This window comes from Drosophila santomea, chromosome 2R (assembly GCF_016746245.2).
Source record: "Drosophila santomea strain STO CAGO 1482 chromosome 2R, Prin_Dsan_1.1, whole genome shotgun sequence".
Classification (NCBI taxonomy): domain Eukaryota; kingdom Metazoa; phylum Arthropoda; class Insecta; order Diptera; family Drosophilidae; genus Drosophila; species Drosophila santomea.
The window spans coordinates 19,681,756-19,700,057 of record NC_053017.2 but is presented as its reverse complement, the minus strand read 5'-3'; the positions used below and the strand labels follow the sequence as shown (position 1 = coordinate 19,700,057).

At 46.6% G+C, this 18,302-nt stretch overlaps 5 protein-coding genes across 7 annotated transcripts; 3 read left to right on the top strand and 2 right to left on the bottom strand.

Moving 5' to 3' along the window:
- The first annotated feature begins 1,522 nt into the window (after nucleotides 1–1,522).
- On the top strand, nucleotides 1,523–2,616 carry LOC120444604 (proteasome subunit alpha type-5). The gene is made up of 3 exons (XM_039624379.1): nucleotides 1,523–1,677; nucleotides 1,739–1,877; nucleotides 1,937–2,616. The coding sequence occupies exons 2-3, from the start codon at nucleotides 1,745–1,747 to the stop codon at nucleotides 2,536–2,538; spliced, it is 735 nt and encodes a 244-aa protein (XP_039480313.1). The 5' UTR covers nucleotides 1,523–1,677; nucleotides 1,739–1,744; the 3' UTR covers nucleotides 2,539–2,616.
- Nucleotides 2,617–2,662: 46 nt separating this feature from the next.
- On the bottom strand, nucleotides 2,663–8,308 carry LOC120444603. Its single transcript, XM_039624378.2, has 3 exons — nucleotides 8,124–8,308; nucleotides 7,801–7,964; nucleotides 2,663–7,742 (listed from the first exon to the last, which is right to left on the bottom strand). Exons 1-3 carry the CDS (start codon nucleotides 8,179–8,181, stop codon nucleotides 3,276–3,278), a joined length of 4,689 nt encoding a protein of 1,562 aa, XP_039480312.1. The 5' UTR covers nucleotides 8,182–8,308; the 3' UTR covers nucleotides 2,663–3,275.
- Nucleotides 8,309–9,094: 786 nt separating this feature from the next.
- On the top strand, nucleotides 9,095–14,600 carry LOC120446182 (uridine-cytidine kinase-like 1). 3 transcript variants are annotated; one of them, XM_039627021.2, is made up of 8 exons: nucleotides 9,110–9,264; nucleotides 10,120–10,615; nucleotides 12,591–12,892; nucleotides 12,957–13,063; nucleotides 13,127–13,434; nucleotides 13,492–13,678; nucleotides 13,736–14,329; nucleotides 14,389–14,600. In XM_039627021.2, exons 2-8 carry the CDS (start codon nucleotides 10,359–10,361, stop codon nucleotides 14,503–14,505), a joined length of 1,872 nt encoding a protein of 623 aa, XP_039482955.1. In that variant the 5' UTR covers nucleotides 9,110–9,264; nucleotides 10,120–10,358; the 3' UTR covers nucleotides 14,506–14,600. The 3 variants fall into 3 exon arrangements, with proteins under 3 accessions (XP_039482957.1, XP_039482955.1, XP_039482956.1); XM_039627023.2 differs by lacking the exon at nucleotides 10,120–10,615 and having other exon boundaries at nucleotides 9,095–9,264; XM_039627022.2 differs by lacking the exon at nucleotides 9,110–9,264 and having other exon boundaries at nucleotides 9,814–10,615.
- Nucleotides 14,587–16,436, bottom strand: LOC120446183 (threonylcarbamoyladenosine tRNA methylthiotransferase). Its single transcript, XM_039627024.2, has 2 exons — nucleotides 15,354–16,436; nucleotides 14,587–15,290 (listed from the first exon to the last, which is right to left on the bottom strand). Exons 1-2 carry the CDS (start codon nucleotides 16,341–16,343, stop codon nucleotides 14,622–14,624), a joined length of 1,659 nt encoding a protein of 552 aa, XP_039482958.1. The 5' UTR covers nucleotides 16,344–16,436; the 3' UTR covers nucleotides 14,587–14,621.
- Nucleotides 16,437–16,867: 431 nt separating this feature from the next.
- Nucleotides 16,868–18,295, top strand: LOC120446186 (S-methyl-5'-thioadenosine phosphorylase). The gene is made up of 3 exons (XM_039627028.1): nucleotides 16,868–17,068; nucleotides 17,141–17,920; nucleotides 17,980–18,295. Exons 1-3 carry the CDS (start codon nucleotides 17,018–17,020, stop codon nucleotides 18,016–18,018), a joined length of 870 nt encoding a protein of 289 aa, XP_039482962.1. The 5' UTR covers nucleotides 16,868–17,017; the 3' UTR covers nucleotides 18,019–18,295.
- The last annotated feature ends 7 nt before the right edge of the window (nucleotides 18,296–18,302 follow it).

Below are 18,302 nucleotides of genomic sequence, written 5' to 3'. Positions count from 1 at the left end.
GATACATAGATACATAGATGCATAGGTATATATGTAGATACATATGTATCTGCTGGATATGCCATCGGATCCCGTGGATGTGCATGTGCGACTTATTCGCGAGTGTGCATTATGTGATGTATGTCCGACTGACTGACTAGCTGACTGGCTGCCTGGTTGCCTGGAATTTTGTGCAATCACTTGCAGTCATTAAATTGAAAACATACTTAGCTCCGTGGTCGGCTATTTTAAAATCCATCGTGTGGCAATAGCAACAATTCGACTAAACACGGCGACTTAAAACAAAAGCGCCAGCTAACTCGCATTTTCTTTTATTTTTCGCCAATCCAGCGCCAGGCTTAAGCTCCAAAAATAAAGAAAAAAAAAAGAAAAGCGACAGACGCGGAAGACAGGCTAAAGCATTTACATGCCCATTCTATTTCATAATCAAATTTAGGCCCCGCTTTTTTTTTCGCCCGCTAATTGCCCATTGTCCAGTTTGCCCCCACTTCGCTACCCCCCTCCCCCCTTCCAACAACTTTTGCACCATTTTGCTATTGCAATTCTTCGGGGCGATTAACGGCTCTTTCGGTCTGATTAACGGGTTTGCAGTGCTCCTCTCGCTCGCACACGCCAGCTGCTCTCTCTCTCTCTCTCTATATATATCTCTCTTTTCCGCACACTGCATTTGGTCAACGACCTTCAGTTGTTTTTACTTTTTTTTTTGTTTTTGTTAAGTGGTGCCCCCTGCTCTTCTCTTCTGGCGCCACTCCCAAATCTTCAGAAATCTTCGCATCTTGTGGCGCACATTCGCTTTATTTTCAAAAGAAGGGTAAGACAAGATGGCAACCTTGACCCAATCGTTAATCCATTTCAATTTCCATTCAATCATTGTTGCGTTTCTCTTGTAACGCGGGGATTTTCTGACCGTTGGAGACTGTGCGTGTGGGGTGTGATTAGATTTGAAATTGCCATAATTGGACGGTCGCGCAAGCCGACGAGCCGTCAATGTGAAAGTAAATCTCTTAATTCGATTGTTATGCAACAGCTTCCTTTAGCCCACATTACACTGGCGCAGCATTCGTATGTGAAGCTATATCTGATCTCAAAAATAGATATTTATGATGGTGGTAATCTAAATCAAGTTATAAATGTACCTGTAAAATAGGTAATTCAATCGGGTCCTTGAAGCAGTTCACCATTTAACTGGTTGTTTGACTTATATAACCTTTTAAAGGCTTAATGGCAATCGTGTCAGTTTGGACATTAAAGCGGGAAATGCAATAAACTTGATTGGCATTGCAGCAGAGCAAAATCCAGTCAAATCCATGAAAACGCTATAAAAAGTACTCTTTCTAAAGACGAAATTGAAAATGGCTCACAAGCTTTTACATTAACAAAAAATATTCTTGGTGACTGCGTAATTGTAAATGAAAACTTAAAAATACTAATTTCAAAAAATATTTTTTTTTAATTTCAAATATTTATAAAAATTAACAGCGACAATCTGGCCAGATCAACCAATATTGATATGGCGCTGCCAATCCATTTTCAGTACAGTAATGTTAATATATAAATTTATGCTATGTGGCAGCACTGGCTTTCGATATATTTCGAGACGGCACTTTATCCGCAAGTCATTTCAGCGTCAAGTCATCCGGCATTTGTTTGCGATTTTGTTAAGGAAATTGAAGAAAAGTAAGCCCTTTTCGGAGTGTTATTTGACAACAAACGTGCATAACACTCACCCAAATTACAGCCCACCATGTTTCTCACCCGATCCGAGTACGACAGAGGCGTGAACACCTTCTCGCCGGAGGGCCGCCTCTTCCAAGTGGAATACGCCATTGAGGCCATCAAATTGGGCTCCACAGCGATTGGAATTTGCACGCCAGAGGGTACCTTTTATCGTTAGCACACGTTAAAGCAGTTATCTAATGGTAAAAACTTATTACAGGTGTGGTTTTGGCCGTGGAGAAGCGCATCACATCGCCGCTAATGGTGTCCAGTACGGTGGAGAAGATTGTGGAGGTGGACAAGCATATTGGTTGCGCCACCTCCGGCTTGATGGCCGATGCCAGGACTCTGATCGAAAGGGCGCGCGTGGAATGCCAGAACCATTGGTTCGTCTACAACGAGCGCATGTCCATCGAGTCCTGTGCCCAGGCCGTGTCCACCTTGGCCATTCAGTTCGGAGATAGTGGCGACAGCGATGGTGCCGCCGCCATGAGTCGCCCCTTTGGCGTTGCCATCCTTTTTGCCGGCATCGAAGCTGGAAAACCGCAACTGTGGCACATGGATCCCTCCGGCACATTCGTGCGCCACGGAGCCAAGGCCATTGGCTCGGGCAGCGAAGGTGCTCAGCAGAATCTACAGGACAACTTTACCAACCAGATGACCCTCAAAGACGCCATCGAACTCTCGCTTACCACACTGAAACAGGTCATGGAGGAGAAGCTCAACTCCACCAATGTGGAGGTGATGACCATGACCAAGGAAAAGGAATTCTACATGTTTACCAAGCAGGAGGTGGATCAGTACATTACTAGCATTGCGTAAGCGTCAGTGGTTTTTAATTGGTCTAACTTCAAATGTAATGTGAATAAAGGGATTCTAAATCGATCTACTAGAAGGTAATACTTCCATTTTTCTTGTTTGGGTTAAAGAATACAAATTGTCCGTGTATCATTATGTACAGTTGACTTTATTCGTATGCATGTATATTTCGTGTAATTGTGTATATATATTTCTTGTATTTGCTACAACATTTGTGGCTCCATTGGTGTCGCTGGATGCCGCTACAATAATATCTCGTTTCGCATTATAATATATGTACGTATAATACACGCAATCTAGACACAAACTGTTGAGCAAATCAAACAGCTCGGATTAACTTGGTTAATCGCGTACAAAGGCAAATCATAAAGAACTGTCCTTGTTCGATGCACAGACTTCTAAAGTTTTCTCTTCATTTTCGCTATAATTCATTATTAATTATTTTGCTTGCGTGAATACATGTGTAAAACATTTTGCCTAGAACCGAAATACAATGCAAATAAGGCAGATTAAACATTTACATCTAATTGGGTTTCGAATCGAAGGGATTGCAGGTATGCGTGAGTTTTGTTGCTGGTGGACAGACAGGGAAGACGATCAAAATGAACAAGTTGTATACCTATATCGTACGAGAATATCGCTATATATAATATATATATATCTCTATATGCGTGTGTATAAATACATAAGTAAACGGGGGCTAATCCCCGCGAGCATTCACAATAGTTTTCATCACACATCTATGTCTGATGGTGTTCGCCGCCACTGGGACTGCTGTTGGTGTTGGTGTTGTTGTTGGTGTTATTATTATTATTGTTGTTGTTGGTGCTGGTGGTAGCGGTGGCGGTGGCGTTGGCGGTGACACTGGTGCCACCACTACTGCTGGGCGTCCGCATCATGATGCGGGACAAGCTGGTATCGCTGAGCGAGTAAATTTCCGGCTCAAAGACAGGCGGGCACTCCATATTTGGATAGTCCGGCGTTGCCGCCTTCGAATCCACCGATCCCGAACTGGACACTTTCGGGGTGGCTGCACTCTCTGATATCGTTGCCTCCGCCGGCTCCTCCTCTCTCTGCCTGCTGGCGTTGACGGGAGGCGGTGGTGCTGGCGGCAGCGGCGGTTGCAAGCCCTCCGACGAGCACAAATTTGTGGTCGAGGTGGTTATAATGCCTGGTCCCCGGTAACTTCGATAGCCCGCCTGATTGTGCGTGGGCAGGGTGATCTGGGAGAAGATCTCCTGATCGCAATCAGGATCGGCACTGCTTGGTGGCGTAACTGTCTGCTGCTGATGATGATGGTGCCCGAACAGCGTGCGATGCAGCAGCGGTGAGCCCAGGAAACGATTCTCCTTGGAAGGCTTCGCCGGCGTGCCGCCCGATATGGAGAGCTTAGAAAAGATCGGTATCGGTGCCGAGTTCTTGCGATGCGCATCGTACTTGGTGCCCACTATCTTGTCTCGCAAATCCTGATTGTAAGTCTGGCTTTTCTTGATGCTGCTGCCACTGCCAGTGATGGCTACTCCATTGCTCACGGCTCCGTCTAAGGCGTGATTCGATTTGGACTTCTTGTTCAGCGGCAGCGTCATAGTCATCGCATGACCCGGTGCACAGCCGCTGCCCGTGGAGCCAGTTGAGTGCTTCGAGAAGGGAAACCGACGATCGCTGCTCGATTTTCCCTTGGACTTCTTCTGATCCCCACCGGATCCGGTACTCTTGCCACTGCCGCCGCTGCTATTCTTGTGCAGAAAACTGGATAGCTGTAACTGCTGGGAGCGCAGGAAGTGCTTGGCCTTGCTGCTGTGCTGCTGCTGCGACTGCTGATGCTGTTGCTGCTGCTGCTGGTGTTGCACATGCTGCAGATGGTGTTGATGATGATGATGATGATGATGATGATGCTCTTGCCGGCTGCTAGAGCTGGTGCTCGGCTCATCCCCGCATATCAGCTCGTAGCCAAAGTCGCGCAACTTCTGACCTTCCTTAGTTCTAGTTCTCTTAATACTCTCGTCGTCAGGCTTGAAACTGATCTCGTAGTCGGGCGTTTTGGGCAGACTCACGCTCTGGATCTTGGGCAGTTTCTCCAGCGGCTTTGTCACGCTGCTGCTCATGGCGCTTTGCTGACTGGCCGTGGATTCTGTCCGTGCGTGCTTGTGCTTCTCCACTCCCAAGTGCACTCGATTGTTGTACATCTCCTGGGCCTCCTCTTCCTGTTTGCGCAGCATCAGATCCTTAAGCGTCACAAAGCCTTGTATGTTGTGACCATGGTCCAGGGTATTGCCCACACTCATCTTGGGGAGTAGGGTTTTCGAGGTATGGAAATCGAATTCCACCAAATTCGGATTGGAGGCGTGCAAGAAGTTGAATGGTGCCTTCTTCAAACTCGACTTGCTACTGGGACTCTGACTCTGGCTTTGACTTGGACTCTCCTCGGAGCTTTGATGCTGCAGCGAAGTGGGCGTGGCTGTAGGCGTGGGCGCTGGGGAGGCGGGCGGACCCAGAATCGAAGCAGATAATGATACGGCAGACTCGGTTCCACTAACCACCGAACTTCTACTGGAGCTACGCGATAGCTTGGGACCCACCAAAGGTGGAATCTGTGTAGGCGGCATGGCGGGATCATGGTAGCCCGGTGTATTGGCACCAATCTGGATACCAAAACTACCGCCTGGCACCTTCCTATAGCTGCGGTACTGTTCCGTTGGCACAGGGATGTCGCTCGACGGTTTGGCTGCACTGCTCTTGAATGTGTTCGTAAACTTGCGAAACGAGTCCAAGTAGCCCCGTTCATGCTTAATGGGTGCAGAGCTAGGCGGCGTTCCGCCAGATAGTGTCATCGACATGGACATTGACTCCTTATTGCCCTGCGGCGAGGGAGTGCTCAGATTCTGGATCACAAGGGCATCGCATTCCTCGCCTGAGCTATCGTTCTCCGAATACAAGTCCTTTGCATCACCGCCGCCTTTTGAACCCGTACTTGGAGGCACTTTGAGCGAAGCCTGACGCAAGAAGTCCACCCACTGGTTAAGTGCGTCCAACGACTCGGCCGCAAAGTAGAAGCTCTTGGCTGTGTGGTAAACTTTGAAGGCATGCGGCTTGGAGTGCACTTCTTTTGCCAATGAAACCGTAAAGCCGGGCAAAAAGATTACCAGACTGGCACTTGTACTCTGCTTACTGCGAAATCCGTACAGTATTGTATCCAGCATCACGAAATAGATCCTTGCCCAGTAAGTCACACCGCGATGATTTTTTTTGCGCCTGTACAGATGACCTTGGATATCCCCAGTGCCCAAGAGCTTGAGATTTGTGTTCCGCCGCTTGGCCATTAAGCTGTGCTTCTTTTTTAGAGTCAGGGTGCGGGATTTACTGGGCGTATGCAGCTCACTGATCTCCGAGGGATCGACTGCGGCTGGCACAGGTACTGGCACGGGAATGGAGATACTAGTGACACTACTAGCCGGTTGCATGCTAGCTGGTTTTGGTGGAGGTGGAGGCACCGCCGGTGGCGTCATTTCCCTCTGCTTGCGAGGTCGCGGCGGCGGTGCTGGGGGTGTGACAAGCAGAAACTCCTTTCTTGGCTCAATCGCTGGCGGCGTATCCGATTCCTCACCAGAATTGTCGTATGCCGGTGTACTATGACTCTTGTCCAATCGCCCCCTTCGACCCTGCTGCAGCAAAGGCATATTAATGGCCTCGGCCAGGGGCAAATCCTGACCTCTGGTCGCCAGATTTATTGCTTCTAGCAGCTCCTCGGCGTTTTCTGTTTTGCAGTTGCGCAGCGTTTCCAACGCATCCTCATCTCCCTCATCAGCAAAGGGAATTGGTTCAAAGGTCTCCAGTATGGTGTTCTCAACGTTGCAGATAAACTTTTCATTCTTCATCACATAATCTTCCTTGGCGTCGAATCGAACTACTTTGCTGACTCCCGGCTTGTAACGATCCACGAGGAATTCGCGCTGCGAGTCCTCCGTCAGCTGCTTTAGTTTTCTCACCTCATGAAACATTCGCCTGGCCTTGTCCGTGGAGGTATCGCCCGCTATCCCGATACAAGTGGTGGGCCGTGCGGTCATCTCAAGACCATAACCGAAGGATATTGACTTATCCCGAATGCTGGGCGAGCCAGGATCGCAGTTGGCGGGCGAACCAACTCCTGGCTTCCTTTCGTGCCACGATGGAACGACAAGATCAGAGTTTTTCAGACTGAGATACTCGCATCCACAAATAGTGTTTCTTCGTTGGAGCAAAGCTCTTGGCTTTGGGTAATACAATCGAATTTCCCGTGCGGCTAACTTGGGATCCGTGGGTGTTGGAATATCACTGCAGCTGGAGTCTGAATCTGAGGCAGAGGACACTGGATTGACCTTGGTAAGCACCTCTCGTTTCTCACTGCTTAGGGATTTACTGGGATCTGGCACCGTGCTTCCTGTTCCACCCGTTGCCAGTTGCTCCGTGTCCAGGGTTAAAAAGGCAGAGCGTGGACTTGGCATCTGTGCCGCCCAGCGAGCGGCCATGTTCCTCTTCTTGCTGGGCAACCTGTACGGCTGCATATAGATCTGTCCAAACATCTTGGTGTGCTTGGGCCGTTTCTTCACCGTCAGCACCACATCTGGAAGCGCTTCCCTCAGATGCTCCAGCACCGTGCGATGCTGCCATCCCACCACAGTCTGATAGTTGATCTGCACAATCTCGTCGCCATCTTCGATTTTTCCGGAATTGTGAGCTGGTGAGTTGTACTTGATATCGGTGACGCGGTGAATGCCATTATAACTGGATTCTATGTTGAAACCCAACTCGGATTCGCGTTTTTTTAGGGTGACAAGATTGAGGGAGGCAGGCTGCAGTACCATGGGATCAGATATGTCCTGGATCACAAAGTTGGCAAGATTCTCGAGCCGTTCCGCCGACTGTCGAATCGCTGGCACCGGCTGCAGGGCAAAACGATCACGATGGGCAATTGTGGCCAGCTCCAGGCCGCATTTGAGCACATTGCCACAATACTCGCGGTACATCTCCTGCTTACGGAACGGTGTTCGCTCCAGGCTGCCCACCAATGGTTTAAGCGTGGCTATCGTCCTGGTAATATCGTGCAGTATCCGGGTATCGATCTTGGTGCTCTCCGCGTGATTCCTGGCCAGTTCGCGATGCAGATTTTTGGCCGCCGTGGCCACATGCAAGGCCATGAACTGCAGATTGTCATTTTTCAGGTGATAATGCTGAAATGTCAAACACAATTAGGGATTTGTATGGAACACTATTTGCTCGGGGTCTCACAAAGTTCCTTAAGTTCTCCACCGCCTCCAGCACGATCTCCTGATGGCCAATGCGCAGCATGCCCAGATTCTCCAGCTCGTATGGCCGTATGTTGAGCAACGCCCGTCCGCCGATCTCTTGCTTGGAGAACTCGTACAAATACCCCTTCATAGACTCGTCCAGACCTGCGAAAGTCAGGAAAACTTAATTGTAATGTGCCTGTTGAAACCTTGAACAAAGCGGAAATTCTTGTTGCACTTGTTGTTGTTGCTGCTTTTTGGGGCAGTGGCTGCGATATGCAGTTTTTTTTTCTCAGCTGCGTTTTCCTTGACCTCGAGCGTTACCTTTGATCCAGTCGGTGACCTGGTCGGGCGTCCACTCGGCGATGTTGATGTAGGCCATCGCTGCTGCTGCTGATGATCCGCGCTGGGCCGCACCTACGGCATATTATCAATCCGTGCTGAAAAACACTCGAGCCAAGTTCAGAATTGCTATATTGTTGCGTCTCTCTGGTCCGGAGTGACCATCTTCTAGAGCTGGAACAATACTCGGTGCCTGTTCGATACTATCGAACTAACAGGCAATCGATTATTTAATGCATTTCAAAGTGCAGTTTATGCAAAGTTTCCTTAAAAAGAATATCAAAAGAAAAGGAACAGAAGAAAAATAGGTGCATGATGTAATACATGTTGTTCCAACCCCTTCACTGGTACATGGATGTATTAATTCGTTGATCCTTAATTAATATATATGTATTCAGTTTGTAATGCATCTAGCGTTATCGATAAAAAAAAACTACACGAAAAATTCGCTTGTTTCATGCAATAATATTTTCCGAGCTCTATCGCTATTGACATACATTATTTTTAAATATGAAATTATAATGACAATTTGGTAAACCAAACTTTTAGATATGGAGAATAACCCATTGATATACCCATAAACATATACTAATCAATATCAGAGATTTGAAAATCCCGCTTCGCTTTAGCCATTCACAATAGAATTTTATTAAATCCACTTCGATATCGATACTTCCAAGCCCACAGCACTTTGCAACACTACCGCCAACCCCAATCAATCAGCTGAGCGCCTTGCGAATCGAATTGAATTCCCCCAAAACATACAAATAAATGCCACAATGACAGCATCAAATGGAGATAAACAAGCCAATGAGCGTCCCTTCCGCTCCAATGCCTTTCCCCAGCTGACAATTAGCACTTTACTTGACCATTCAAGCTCGGGTAGATGTACTATATATATGTATGTATACGAAGGCGGCGCACGTTTTTTCAACGCAATGCCTTCAGAAACGAATCAGTCACTTGCTGGGAGAGGGAGAGGCACGACGAAGTAAATCACCGCGTGTTTTTTTCTAATCGCTGCAACTGGCTGCTGCAATCACTATTCGCTAGTCGAAATGTCTGTGACCCAGACGAAACAAATCAAGTTCTACAACCCATCGAGTTCCGCTAGCTCCGACAGGTAACGAATGACTTTTTAATGCCGCATTAATTCATGCACGGCCGAAAGTAAAGTGTGAAAATCCAACAAAAGTCATTAGAATGTGATACACACTCGCACATACCCGCGCACATACATATCTATAGAGCATGTGCTCCAAGCCATTCATCGTACGTACGTACGTACTTACATGTGTGCGTCGTGGGGCCTCTAAACACGCAATATAAATAAATGCTGGGAAAATGGCATAGGGCCTGCGTTCGCAAACACCACTACATTTGCAAACGCATAACATGTGATAAACTCAATTTCGATATAGTCGCCGGTTGCATCGGATCGGAAGAGAGAGTGAGAGAGAATGCGAAGCGAACCCCCTGCCAGAACAGTTACAAGCTAGAGATGGGCACGTGAGCGAGTCTCTTTTCCAAAAGAATTTTCATACCTTAGAAAGATTTTCAAATTACTTTAGAGCGATATGTGGAATGATACAAAATTATATGTGTATAAGCATATATTTGAAATATTTTATGACTATGCACCTAATATATACGCATCGTGTTATCTCTAACAAACTAAGTATCCTACGTTTAACAAAAGTGAATTAGATATAAAGTTGTTATGACAATGGGATTCAAATGAAATCACCTTTGACCAAGTCGTGTCACGCCTAACCTCACGTCCAACACGCCCGCCTCTAGGCCACGGCAGGCGACAACAACAATGCAGAGACGACGCCAGCAGAGGAAACCGCAGCGCAACGCAGCGCAGCTTTTTAACCTTAGCTGCCTTAACACTTTTTCTTGTCATTCAATCCCCAAACGCCGCTCACCTCGCACTTTTCGCTACACCTTCGCCTTAATTTTTTGTTTCTATTAGTTATCGAATAAATATTGGCCACAACGCAAAAGGTGAATCGCTTCTAACGAAATAAAAGCTCTAAATCACATGTGATCCACGCCGGCGGCGATTCGCGTGAACGTTTTGTGAGTGAGTGACCCATTTTGGCTTGGCATCGCCGGTTGCTGTGTTCTTGCTGCCTCCACATCCAAGTTCTCACGCCCACGCCGACGGACTGAGTGATTCAAAATCGCTGGCGGATCGGGATCGGGCTAAAAATGAGCAGCATCACGTTTTTGTGCAGCAAGTCGGCCCACAACAACAACAACAACAGCATCAATAGTAGCAACAACGATGTGCCAAAGGGATCAAAAGCGAATTCGGCATTTGCAGCCGCATCCGCCGGTTTACTAACCATCGCAACCCACCAGCAGCAACAGCTACATCAGCAACCACATCAGCAGCAGCAACAACAGCAACAGCATCATCAGCAGTCAAAGGTTAAGGCTATAGCAGCCAAAACCAATGGTCACATGTAATTCATTGCATTTTCCCCATTTTTTAACGTACAAACCAATCGAAGTCCCATTTTACATACAAACGTACACATATGTATTTTCATTTGTGCATGGGCATCTGTGTGTGTGTGTGTGTGTGCTGAGTGCTTTTTGTTGTTTCTGTTTTGTCATTTACCGCCATTCTAATTGTTTTGGTGCTGCTCTTGTTTGTCCAGTACTCCCGTTTCGCGACGTCTCTTTCTGTTCTCAGTGTTTAATTAACGCTTGCTGTGTTTAACATTGTTTATTGAGTCTGCGGTGCGGCAAGTAACAACAAATGGTGAAAAGACGATAGCGTCAGCAAAGTGCGCTCTCGATTCTCCAACATGGCAGCGATCACAACAACGCGCATGAGCCACGTCTATCGGTTGCGTTTGCCATTTCCAGTTCTCTTTGCCTCCCTGTGCTCCCAATATCCTGCATTTCCCTCGCCCCAGGAAACTCCCGTTTGCCGTCCTTGTCCCACCCGCCGCCTGGAATGCGTAACCTGTTGGTTCCTTTTTCGGGAAGAGCACAGCACACGTGGCAAGCGCTCATCTCGCTCTCTTCTTGTTGGTGTGCAAAAACTATAAATATGCTGAGGAATCTCGTCTGTGGCGTCACCAGATTGTTGGCTCAACACTGAGAGAAAAATTAAGTACTGTAAATAAATATGTATTTAGTGGTCTCTTTTGTTTTTAACAATTTTGATTCTCCTAAATTTACATAACATCGCGAGTAACGTAAACTTATTTAAATATATTTCAAACTGTTTTTATTTTATGATAAATACTGTCTTGAGATTTTGACATAAATGTTTGCATTTGAACAAAGTAATTTGTTATGACCTTAGCGCCTCAGTTTTTTCGCTCTGTGTGGTGAATTTCATTTTGGCACGCTAATGAAGAGCAGAAGATACAGAGAAAGGCGGAAAGAATGAGTGCAACGAACGCGCCTACGCAGCATTCAATAAATGGATCCGTCTAGCGTTGCTTTGTCTGCCTGCCCCAGTGTTCCTATTATTGAATTCTACCCAGAAATGTATATTGAGTGTATTTGCATGTATTTGGCCCTAGTTATTGTCTGTCTGCAATGTTTTAACGGCCAAATATGGCCGGAAAACCCATTTGTTAACTCCCAAGCGTAAGGTCACGTCAGCAATCTGCAACGCACATGGCAGAAATACCCAAACGTCATAATAGCTAGGGCACATTTATTAAGGTAGTGTGTCAATAACCTGTTAACCATTTTGTACAAACATTTCTTTTGATTTTCCAACAATAATTGATAATTTACTTACACATTAACCTACTTGATTAAGTGCCATGCAGTACATATATATATATTTAATTCTTTAAGTTCCCATTATGATAATATCGTATTTCATGCCAAATCACAAATTTTGCCATATCGAATTACTGCAATACTTTCTTTATACCCACGTGGTATATTAAGTGAACTGTAGATGTAACGTATTAACTGATCTCAATGATTGCCATATAAGAAATAGCCTGATAATATGAAACTATGTTATCTTCTATCACACTCTATTAAGGCCTCAAGTAACTTGGCTATTTATAGAACATATTAAACAGTAGAATAATTTTGCGTCGGCGATATGCCTGGTTTCTTGCGTTTGTGTGGGTGTAAATACATGTGGAGATGGGGGCTGTTGAAGTAGAGTAGGTCAGTGAGTATACTGCATCCTTGAACTTACAGCTTTAAGCTTGCATTGCAATAGTATAGCTAGTATAGCAATTTCACTAACAGGTTCAGTAATCTACTCTTCCGTACATGTAAAAATATATGAAATTATGCAATTAATCAGTGCTAGGTGATAAAAATGTTATCTCATGGCTAATCACTGAATTCCAATTATTTTACTTGTCGCTAACGTCATCGTTAAATGGTAGAATGGTGGGAGTGTAGAACCTGATAATCGCCAACTAATCTGTGTGTGTGTACTATTTGCAGCGATGACCGTTCGGATGTCACTGAGCAACTCTACGTGGATCCATATGCCGACCTGGGCAATGGCCTGGCCGGGGATCTCAACTGCTGCCCGGCCTCGCCCACCACAGTGCCTGCTAAAGCATCGTTGGAGTCGCCTCTGAAACGTTCCGGTAGGAGACAGCGAACCACATCCATTGGCAACCAGACCACCACCGCGAATCCGTCCGAATGCATCATACGCGCAAATAATCGCACCATCTACACGGCCGGACGACCGCCGTGGTATAATTGTGCTGGGCAACAGGTGGAGCCCTTCGTCATAGGTATGCATACATCACTACCCAAAAACCAATCTTACCATCTTCTAATGTGCTCTATATGCATCAGGAATCTGCGGCGGTAGTGCCTCTGGCAAGACCACAGTGGCTGAGAAAATCATCGAGAGCCTAGACGTTCCCTGGGTAACACTGCTATCCATGGACTGTTTCTACAAGGTTGGAGGATATTGGTTTAGTTGAAGAAATACAATAACTGAATTGATTATGGATATCCTGTAGATCCTTAATGAGAAACAGCACGAGCAGGCCCTGATCAACGAATATAACTTCGATCACCCGGATGCCTTTGACATCGAGCTGCTGCTGGACGTGCTCACCAAGCTGAAGGAGGGCCGCAAGGTGGAAGTTCCTGTCTACAATTTTGTGACACATGGCCGTGAGAGTCAAACAAAAACCATGTACGGGGCTAATGTGATCATCTTCGAGGGTATTCTTACCTTCCATAGTCCTGAGGTACTTAAATTGCTAGATATGAAGATCTTTGTGGACACAGATCCCGATATTCGTCTAGCTAGGCGGTTAAAAAGGTAGGTGCTGGTTTTTGGCTGTGCCTACCTTGATTTAAAACACATCTTCAATTTTAGGGACATCTCACAGCGCGGACGTGACCTGAAGGGCGTGCTGAAGCAATACCTAAATATGGTTAAGCCCTCCTATTGCAATTACATAGCTCCAACCATGGCCCACGCAGATATCATTGTTCCCCGTGGAGGTGACAACAAGGTGGCCATCCATCTCATTGTTCAGCACGTGCACACACAACTTCAACTGGTATGAATTGCCTACCCATCGTCGTTGCCCTAGTTCATTTCTCTCTCCATCTTTTAGCGCGGATTTAAGCTGCGCGAAACTCTGGCCAACTCCTACAAGGACCAGCCAATGCCACATTCTCTGCACTTGCTGCATCCCACGCCCCAGATTAAGGGCCTGCACACGTTTATTCGTTGCCGAAATACGTCCCGCGATGAGTTTATCTTTTACTCAAAGCGCCTGATACGGCTAGTCATTGAATATGCGCTAAGTCTATTTCCTTTTAAGATAACTACAGTAGAGACTCCACAAGGTGTTCTCTACGAAGGCAAGCGTATGGAATCGCGCAAAATATGCGGCGTCTCAATTCTCCGAGCTGGTGAAACCATGGAGCAAGCCGTTTGTGATGTGTGCAAGGACATTCGTATCGGAAAGATCCTCATCCAGACCAATCTGAAGACCGGTGAGCCGGAGCTTTACTACCTGAGGCTGCCTAAAGACATAAAAGACTACAAGGTGATACTAATGGATGCCACCGTGGCCACAGGAGCAGCGGCCATGATGGCCATTCGGGTGCTGCTGGATCACGATGTACCCGAGGACAACATTATCCTGGCCTCGCTTTTGATGGCTGAGATTGGTGTGCACTCCATTGCCTATGCCTTCCCTAAGGTGAGATGTCAATTAACTTCGAAAAAGGGGCTTTTAACATTGAGTTCTCTTTTATGTAGGTGAAAATTGTTACTTCCGCTCTGGATCCGGAGATTAATAGTAAGTTTTATGTTATACCCGGCATTGGTAACTTTGGCGATCGCTATTTTGGCACGGAACCCTCTGATGAGTACTGAGGAGATCAGGGCCAATCCATACCTATATGGAACCATCAAGTTTCTAATGTATCTTAGGCTAAGTTCAAAACGTTACTTAAATTATGAATTTGGAACAAGATGTTTTATTGAAGTTGTTATAAAAGTCGAACGACAAGCTGTATTAGAAAAGCCAGACTTCCCACCACAAGAGCAATTCCCAGATAGCGTTGGATTAGTTTTTCCCGGCTCCTGGTCTGCACCTGAATGTTTGTTACCTCCTTCTTGATTGCACATCTCGTCCAATCGCGTTCATCATCTAAAATTTCTCCGACCATGCTAAACTTGCTAGCGCTGGTGATTCGCACATGTACACGAGTACCAAGAAGATTATCGCGCATGGGTAGCAGTACCTGCTCGTAGCTCTTGTTGTGGCCCACGTAATGGAGCTTGTCGTGTGAAACTTCTGTGACCAAGACGGTGTATACTTCGCCCACTCTTTCCGCATAGGGTTCATAGCTGTAGAAGAGATCTGTGAGCCGTTTAGTTCGCTTTTTCACCAGGTTTGCGGGGATGCGCTCCATCTTAGCAGCTGGCGTGCCCGGACGAGGGAAGAACTGATTGATGAATAGACTGGGAAAACGATACTTGGCGCATAGGGTCATCGTCTCCTCGAAATCCTCTTCTGTCTCTGTTGGGAAACCGCAGATAATATCCGTGGCAATAGTTACACCGGGAACACGTTCCCTTAAGAAATCCACGACGTGTTCAAAGTCCTTCCGACAGTACTCTCGTTTCATCTCGCCCAGTACTGAGTCACTACCACTCTGCAAAAAGATATACTTATTTAGCGAACATTATACACAATATTTATTGAACTAGATCCTTACCTGGACAGGAACATGTAAAAAGGCGTATACTCTAGGGTGCTGCAGCACCTTGGCCACTTCCTCGAGATGCTCCAGAATATAGGGTGGATTGGTCATGCCCACACGCAGCATGCAGTGCTCGGGGATCACTTCCACAAGCTGCCAGAGCAATTCCGGCAGAGAGCTTCCTATATCCCGACCATAAGCTCCTGTATCCTCGGAAGTAAGCCAGATCTCGCAGCAGCCTTCAGCAAACGATTGGCGGGCACGCTCTACAACCTCCTCTGGGGGGTAGCTGGCCAAATCCCCGCGGGCGTGCTTAGTCTTGCAGTAGGTACATTGATTAAGGCACCCAGAGTTGATGGATATGATCTCGATTAACCGATTCTTGCGGACTTTGGGTAATGAGAGCGGTGCTCCAGCCACCCGCCGGCCATGGACCTTCTTTTTGTTCTGCAACAGCTGGACACTGTTACCCTTAAGGGTCTCTTCAACGACCTCCACCACTCGGTCGATCTGCTGGACACCGATTACAGAAAGACCGTTCAAGTAGTCCGATTTGGGGGCTCCCTGGGGGACGCAACCGGCGACAACGACATGCTTGCCATTTCGCATGCCCGACTCAATCTCGTTGCGGAACGTGTCCTCCGAAGGATTCTTCACCGTGCAGCTATTAAGTAGCCACAGATCCGCCTCCTCTTTGCCACTTAGTTTGTACCCGTAAGCAGCCAGCTGCCCGGCCATGTACTCCGAGTCCGAATTGTTGTGGGCACAGCCCCATGTTTTCACAAAAACTTTTTGGGTGCCGGGTATAACACTTGCGTGAATCGTGGGCTTCGGTTTGTCCTCCTCCTCTTGAGATTCAAGTCGAATTTGGGTTCTTCTCTTGGCGCGCACCGTAACGTTCTTTTTGTTTTCATATCGCTCTCGCGGCTTCACATCATCGACGGATATCAGATCCTCGATGTCATCCACATCGTTGCCTGGCAGATCCTGTCCAAGGTGGTACATTGTATTTCCGACTCCTGGTTCAAGTTTTTATGCCAAGACACATGTGCCGCACTTCCAGCTGTTTACATTTAGATTTCTTCCTCTTTACTTGGACAGTGTTGTAAAGTGCGTACGGGTAGGGCACCGATAAACGGCTCGATAACAGGGTCGACTTTAAGTTCTAGTCACCCTACATTATAAGCATCCGACTCAAGTTCGCTACTTTAACGATACAATTAACAATTTATTCCATGCCAGTTTTCATTTAATGTTGTTAGATTGCACTAGAACTCTTGTTGGTACGAACAGCTATGGATACCAAATTTAATAGTTTGAACAAAAAAGATTTTGTTAGTTTAAAATTCTGATAATTTAGCAAATGGTTATACCACGATGATTCAATAATTTCTTATAATTTATTTAATTCAATAATTTATAAATAGAACTATTACATTATTAATACTATTATTATTAACTTTATTAAAAGCTCCTCCTGTTGCATTACCAAATCATAATTACCATAATTACACACCCACGATGACGAACTGAGTGTTACATCAATATGCCCGAACTTTTGCGGCTTATGCACCCTACCGTGTAGACACACAGTTATCAGTACGCTATCAGCGGGAACATTCTACTCTGCTCCAGACCGCCAGCCCAGCAGCTTGTAAACGCACAATCCGTCGCTAGCCATGATTACGATTAAATGTAAAGACACCAATCTGGATCCGCTTCCAATTAAAGTAAGTTCATGGCCCATCCAAAAATGAAGCACCCCATATTTTGTTCAATGCCAAACTATAAATAACCCACAGATTGGTATTATTGGCGGTTCGGGACTTGACGACCCAGATATCCTGGAAAACCGGCATGAACGTGTGGTTGAGACGCCCTATGGAGAACCTTCTGATGCTCTGATTGAAGGCGAGATCAATGGAGTGCAGTGCGTGCTTCTGGCGCGTCATGGACGCAAGCACGACATCATGCCCTCCAATGTTAACTACCGGGCCAACATCTGGGCCCTTCGCGATGTGGGCTGCACCCACTTAATTGTCTCTACAGCATGTGGTTCCTTGCGCGAGGAAATCAAGCCGGGCAACCTGGTTGTTCCACATGACTTTATCGACAGGACTACTAAACGCCTTCAGACCTTCTACGATGGCAAGGAACGAAGTCCACGTGGTGTTTGCCACCTGCCCATGTTTCCAGCATTCAGCGAACGCACACGCAACATTCTGCTGGAGGCGGCCAAGGAGCTGGAGATTCCCGCCCACGATAAGGCCACCATTGTGACAATTGAGGGTCCGCGCTTCTCCTCTCGCTCCGAGAGCCACATGTTCCGTCAGTGGGGCGGGGACCTCATAAACATGACCACGTGTCCGGAGGTGGTGCTAGCCAAGGAGGCAGGCCTACTCTACGGGTCGGTGGCCATTGCCACGGACTACGACTGCTGGCGCATGGGATGCGAGGGTGTCAACGTGCAGGATGTCCTCCGTACTTTTGCCGAGAACGTGATTAAGGTGAAGAAGATCCTGGTCAACGCTGTTGGTCGAATTGCCAAGGAGGACTGGTCGGAGGACATACTAAATGCCAAGGTAAGTGACCTAATAATATATTCATAACTATTAACTAAGTGTATGCGTTTCTCCCATAGCAATGCGTTTGCAACAACACAATGTCTGGAGCCATGTGACGTTTTATAAAACTCTGCCACGAAATAACGGAAGAGACGCTGATTCGCCGCAAGATCTATGTGCCACCGCTCTATCATCAGTTCCACAAAAAGCGTGGACCCAGAGTCCATTCCATATCCATTACGTACGAATTAGATCCGAGGGACAAAAGGCATTCGGTAAAAACTCAATTGAAATGTGAAACTGTAACGTCCGCGTCAGCGTCGCAGTAAATATATACATATGTGTGTAACTATAAACATTTTCGTAATCAAATGCAATCTATTCCTAAACCAACGTGCGA

Bases quoted from the DNA above. Each gene is read 5' to 3' on its own strand.
- LOC120446183 (XM_039627024.2), bottom strand. From the start codon at position 16,343: ATGTACCACCTTGGACAGGATCTGCCAGGCAACGATGTGGATGACATC. The intron at 15,291-15,353 runs GTAAGGATCTAG...ATCTTTTTGCAG, and splicing joins TTTTACATGTTCCTGTCCAG to AGTGGTAGTGACTCAGTACT.
- LOC120444604 (XM_039624379.1), top strand. From the start codon at position 1,745: ATGTTTCTCACCCGATCCGAGTACGACAGAGGCGTGAACACCTTCTCG. The intron at 1,878-1,936 runs GTACCTTTTATC...AACTTATTACAG, and splicing joins TGGAATTTGCACGCCAGAGG to GTGTGGTTTTGGCCGTGGAG.
- LOC120446186 (XM_039627028.1), top strand. From the start codon at position 17,018: ATGATTACGATTAAATGTAAAGACACCAATCTGGATCCGCTTCCAATT. The intron at 17,069-17,140 runs GTAAGTTCATGG...AATAACCCACAG, and splicing joins TGGATCCGCTTCCAATTAAA to ATTGGTATTATTGGCGGTTC. The intron at 17,921-17,979 runs GTAAGTGACCTA...TTTCTCCCATAG, and splicing joins AGGACATACTAAATGCCAAG to CAATGCGTTTGCAACAACAC.
- LOC120446182 (XM_039627021.2), top strand. From the start codon at position 10,359: ATGAGCAGCATCACGTTTTTGTGCAGCAAGTCGGCCCACAACAACAAC. The intron at 13,435-13,491 runs GTAGGTGCTGGT...CTTCAATTTTAG, and splicing joins CTAGCTAGGCGGTTAAAAAG to GGACATCTCACAGCGCGGAC. The intron at 13,679-13,735 runs GTATGAATTGCC...TCCATCTTTTAG, and splicing joins TGCACACACAACTTCAACTG to CGCGGATTTAAGCTGCGCGA.
- LOC120444603 (XM_039624378.2), bottom strand. From the start codon at position 8,181: ATGGCCTACATCAACATCGCCGAGTGGACGCCCGACCAGGTCACCGAC. The intron at 7,965-8,123 runs GTAACGCTCGAG...TGACTTTCGCAG, and splicing joins GGTCACCGACTGGATCAAAG to GTCTGGACGAGTCTATGAAG. The intron at 7,743-7,800 runs GTGAGACCCCGA...TTGACATTTCAG, and splicing joins TGGAGAACTTAAGGAACTTT to CATTATCACCTGAAAAATGA.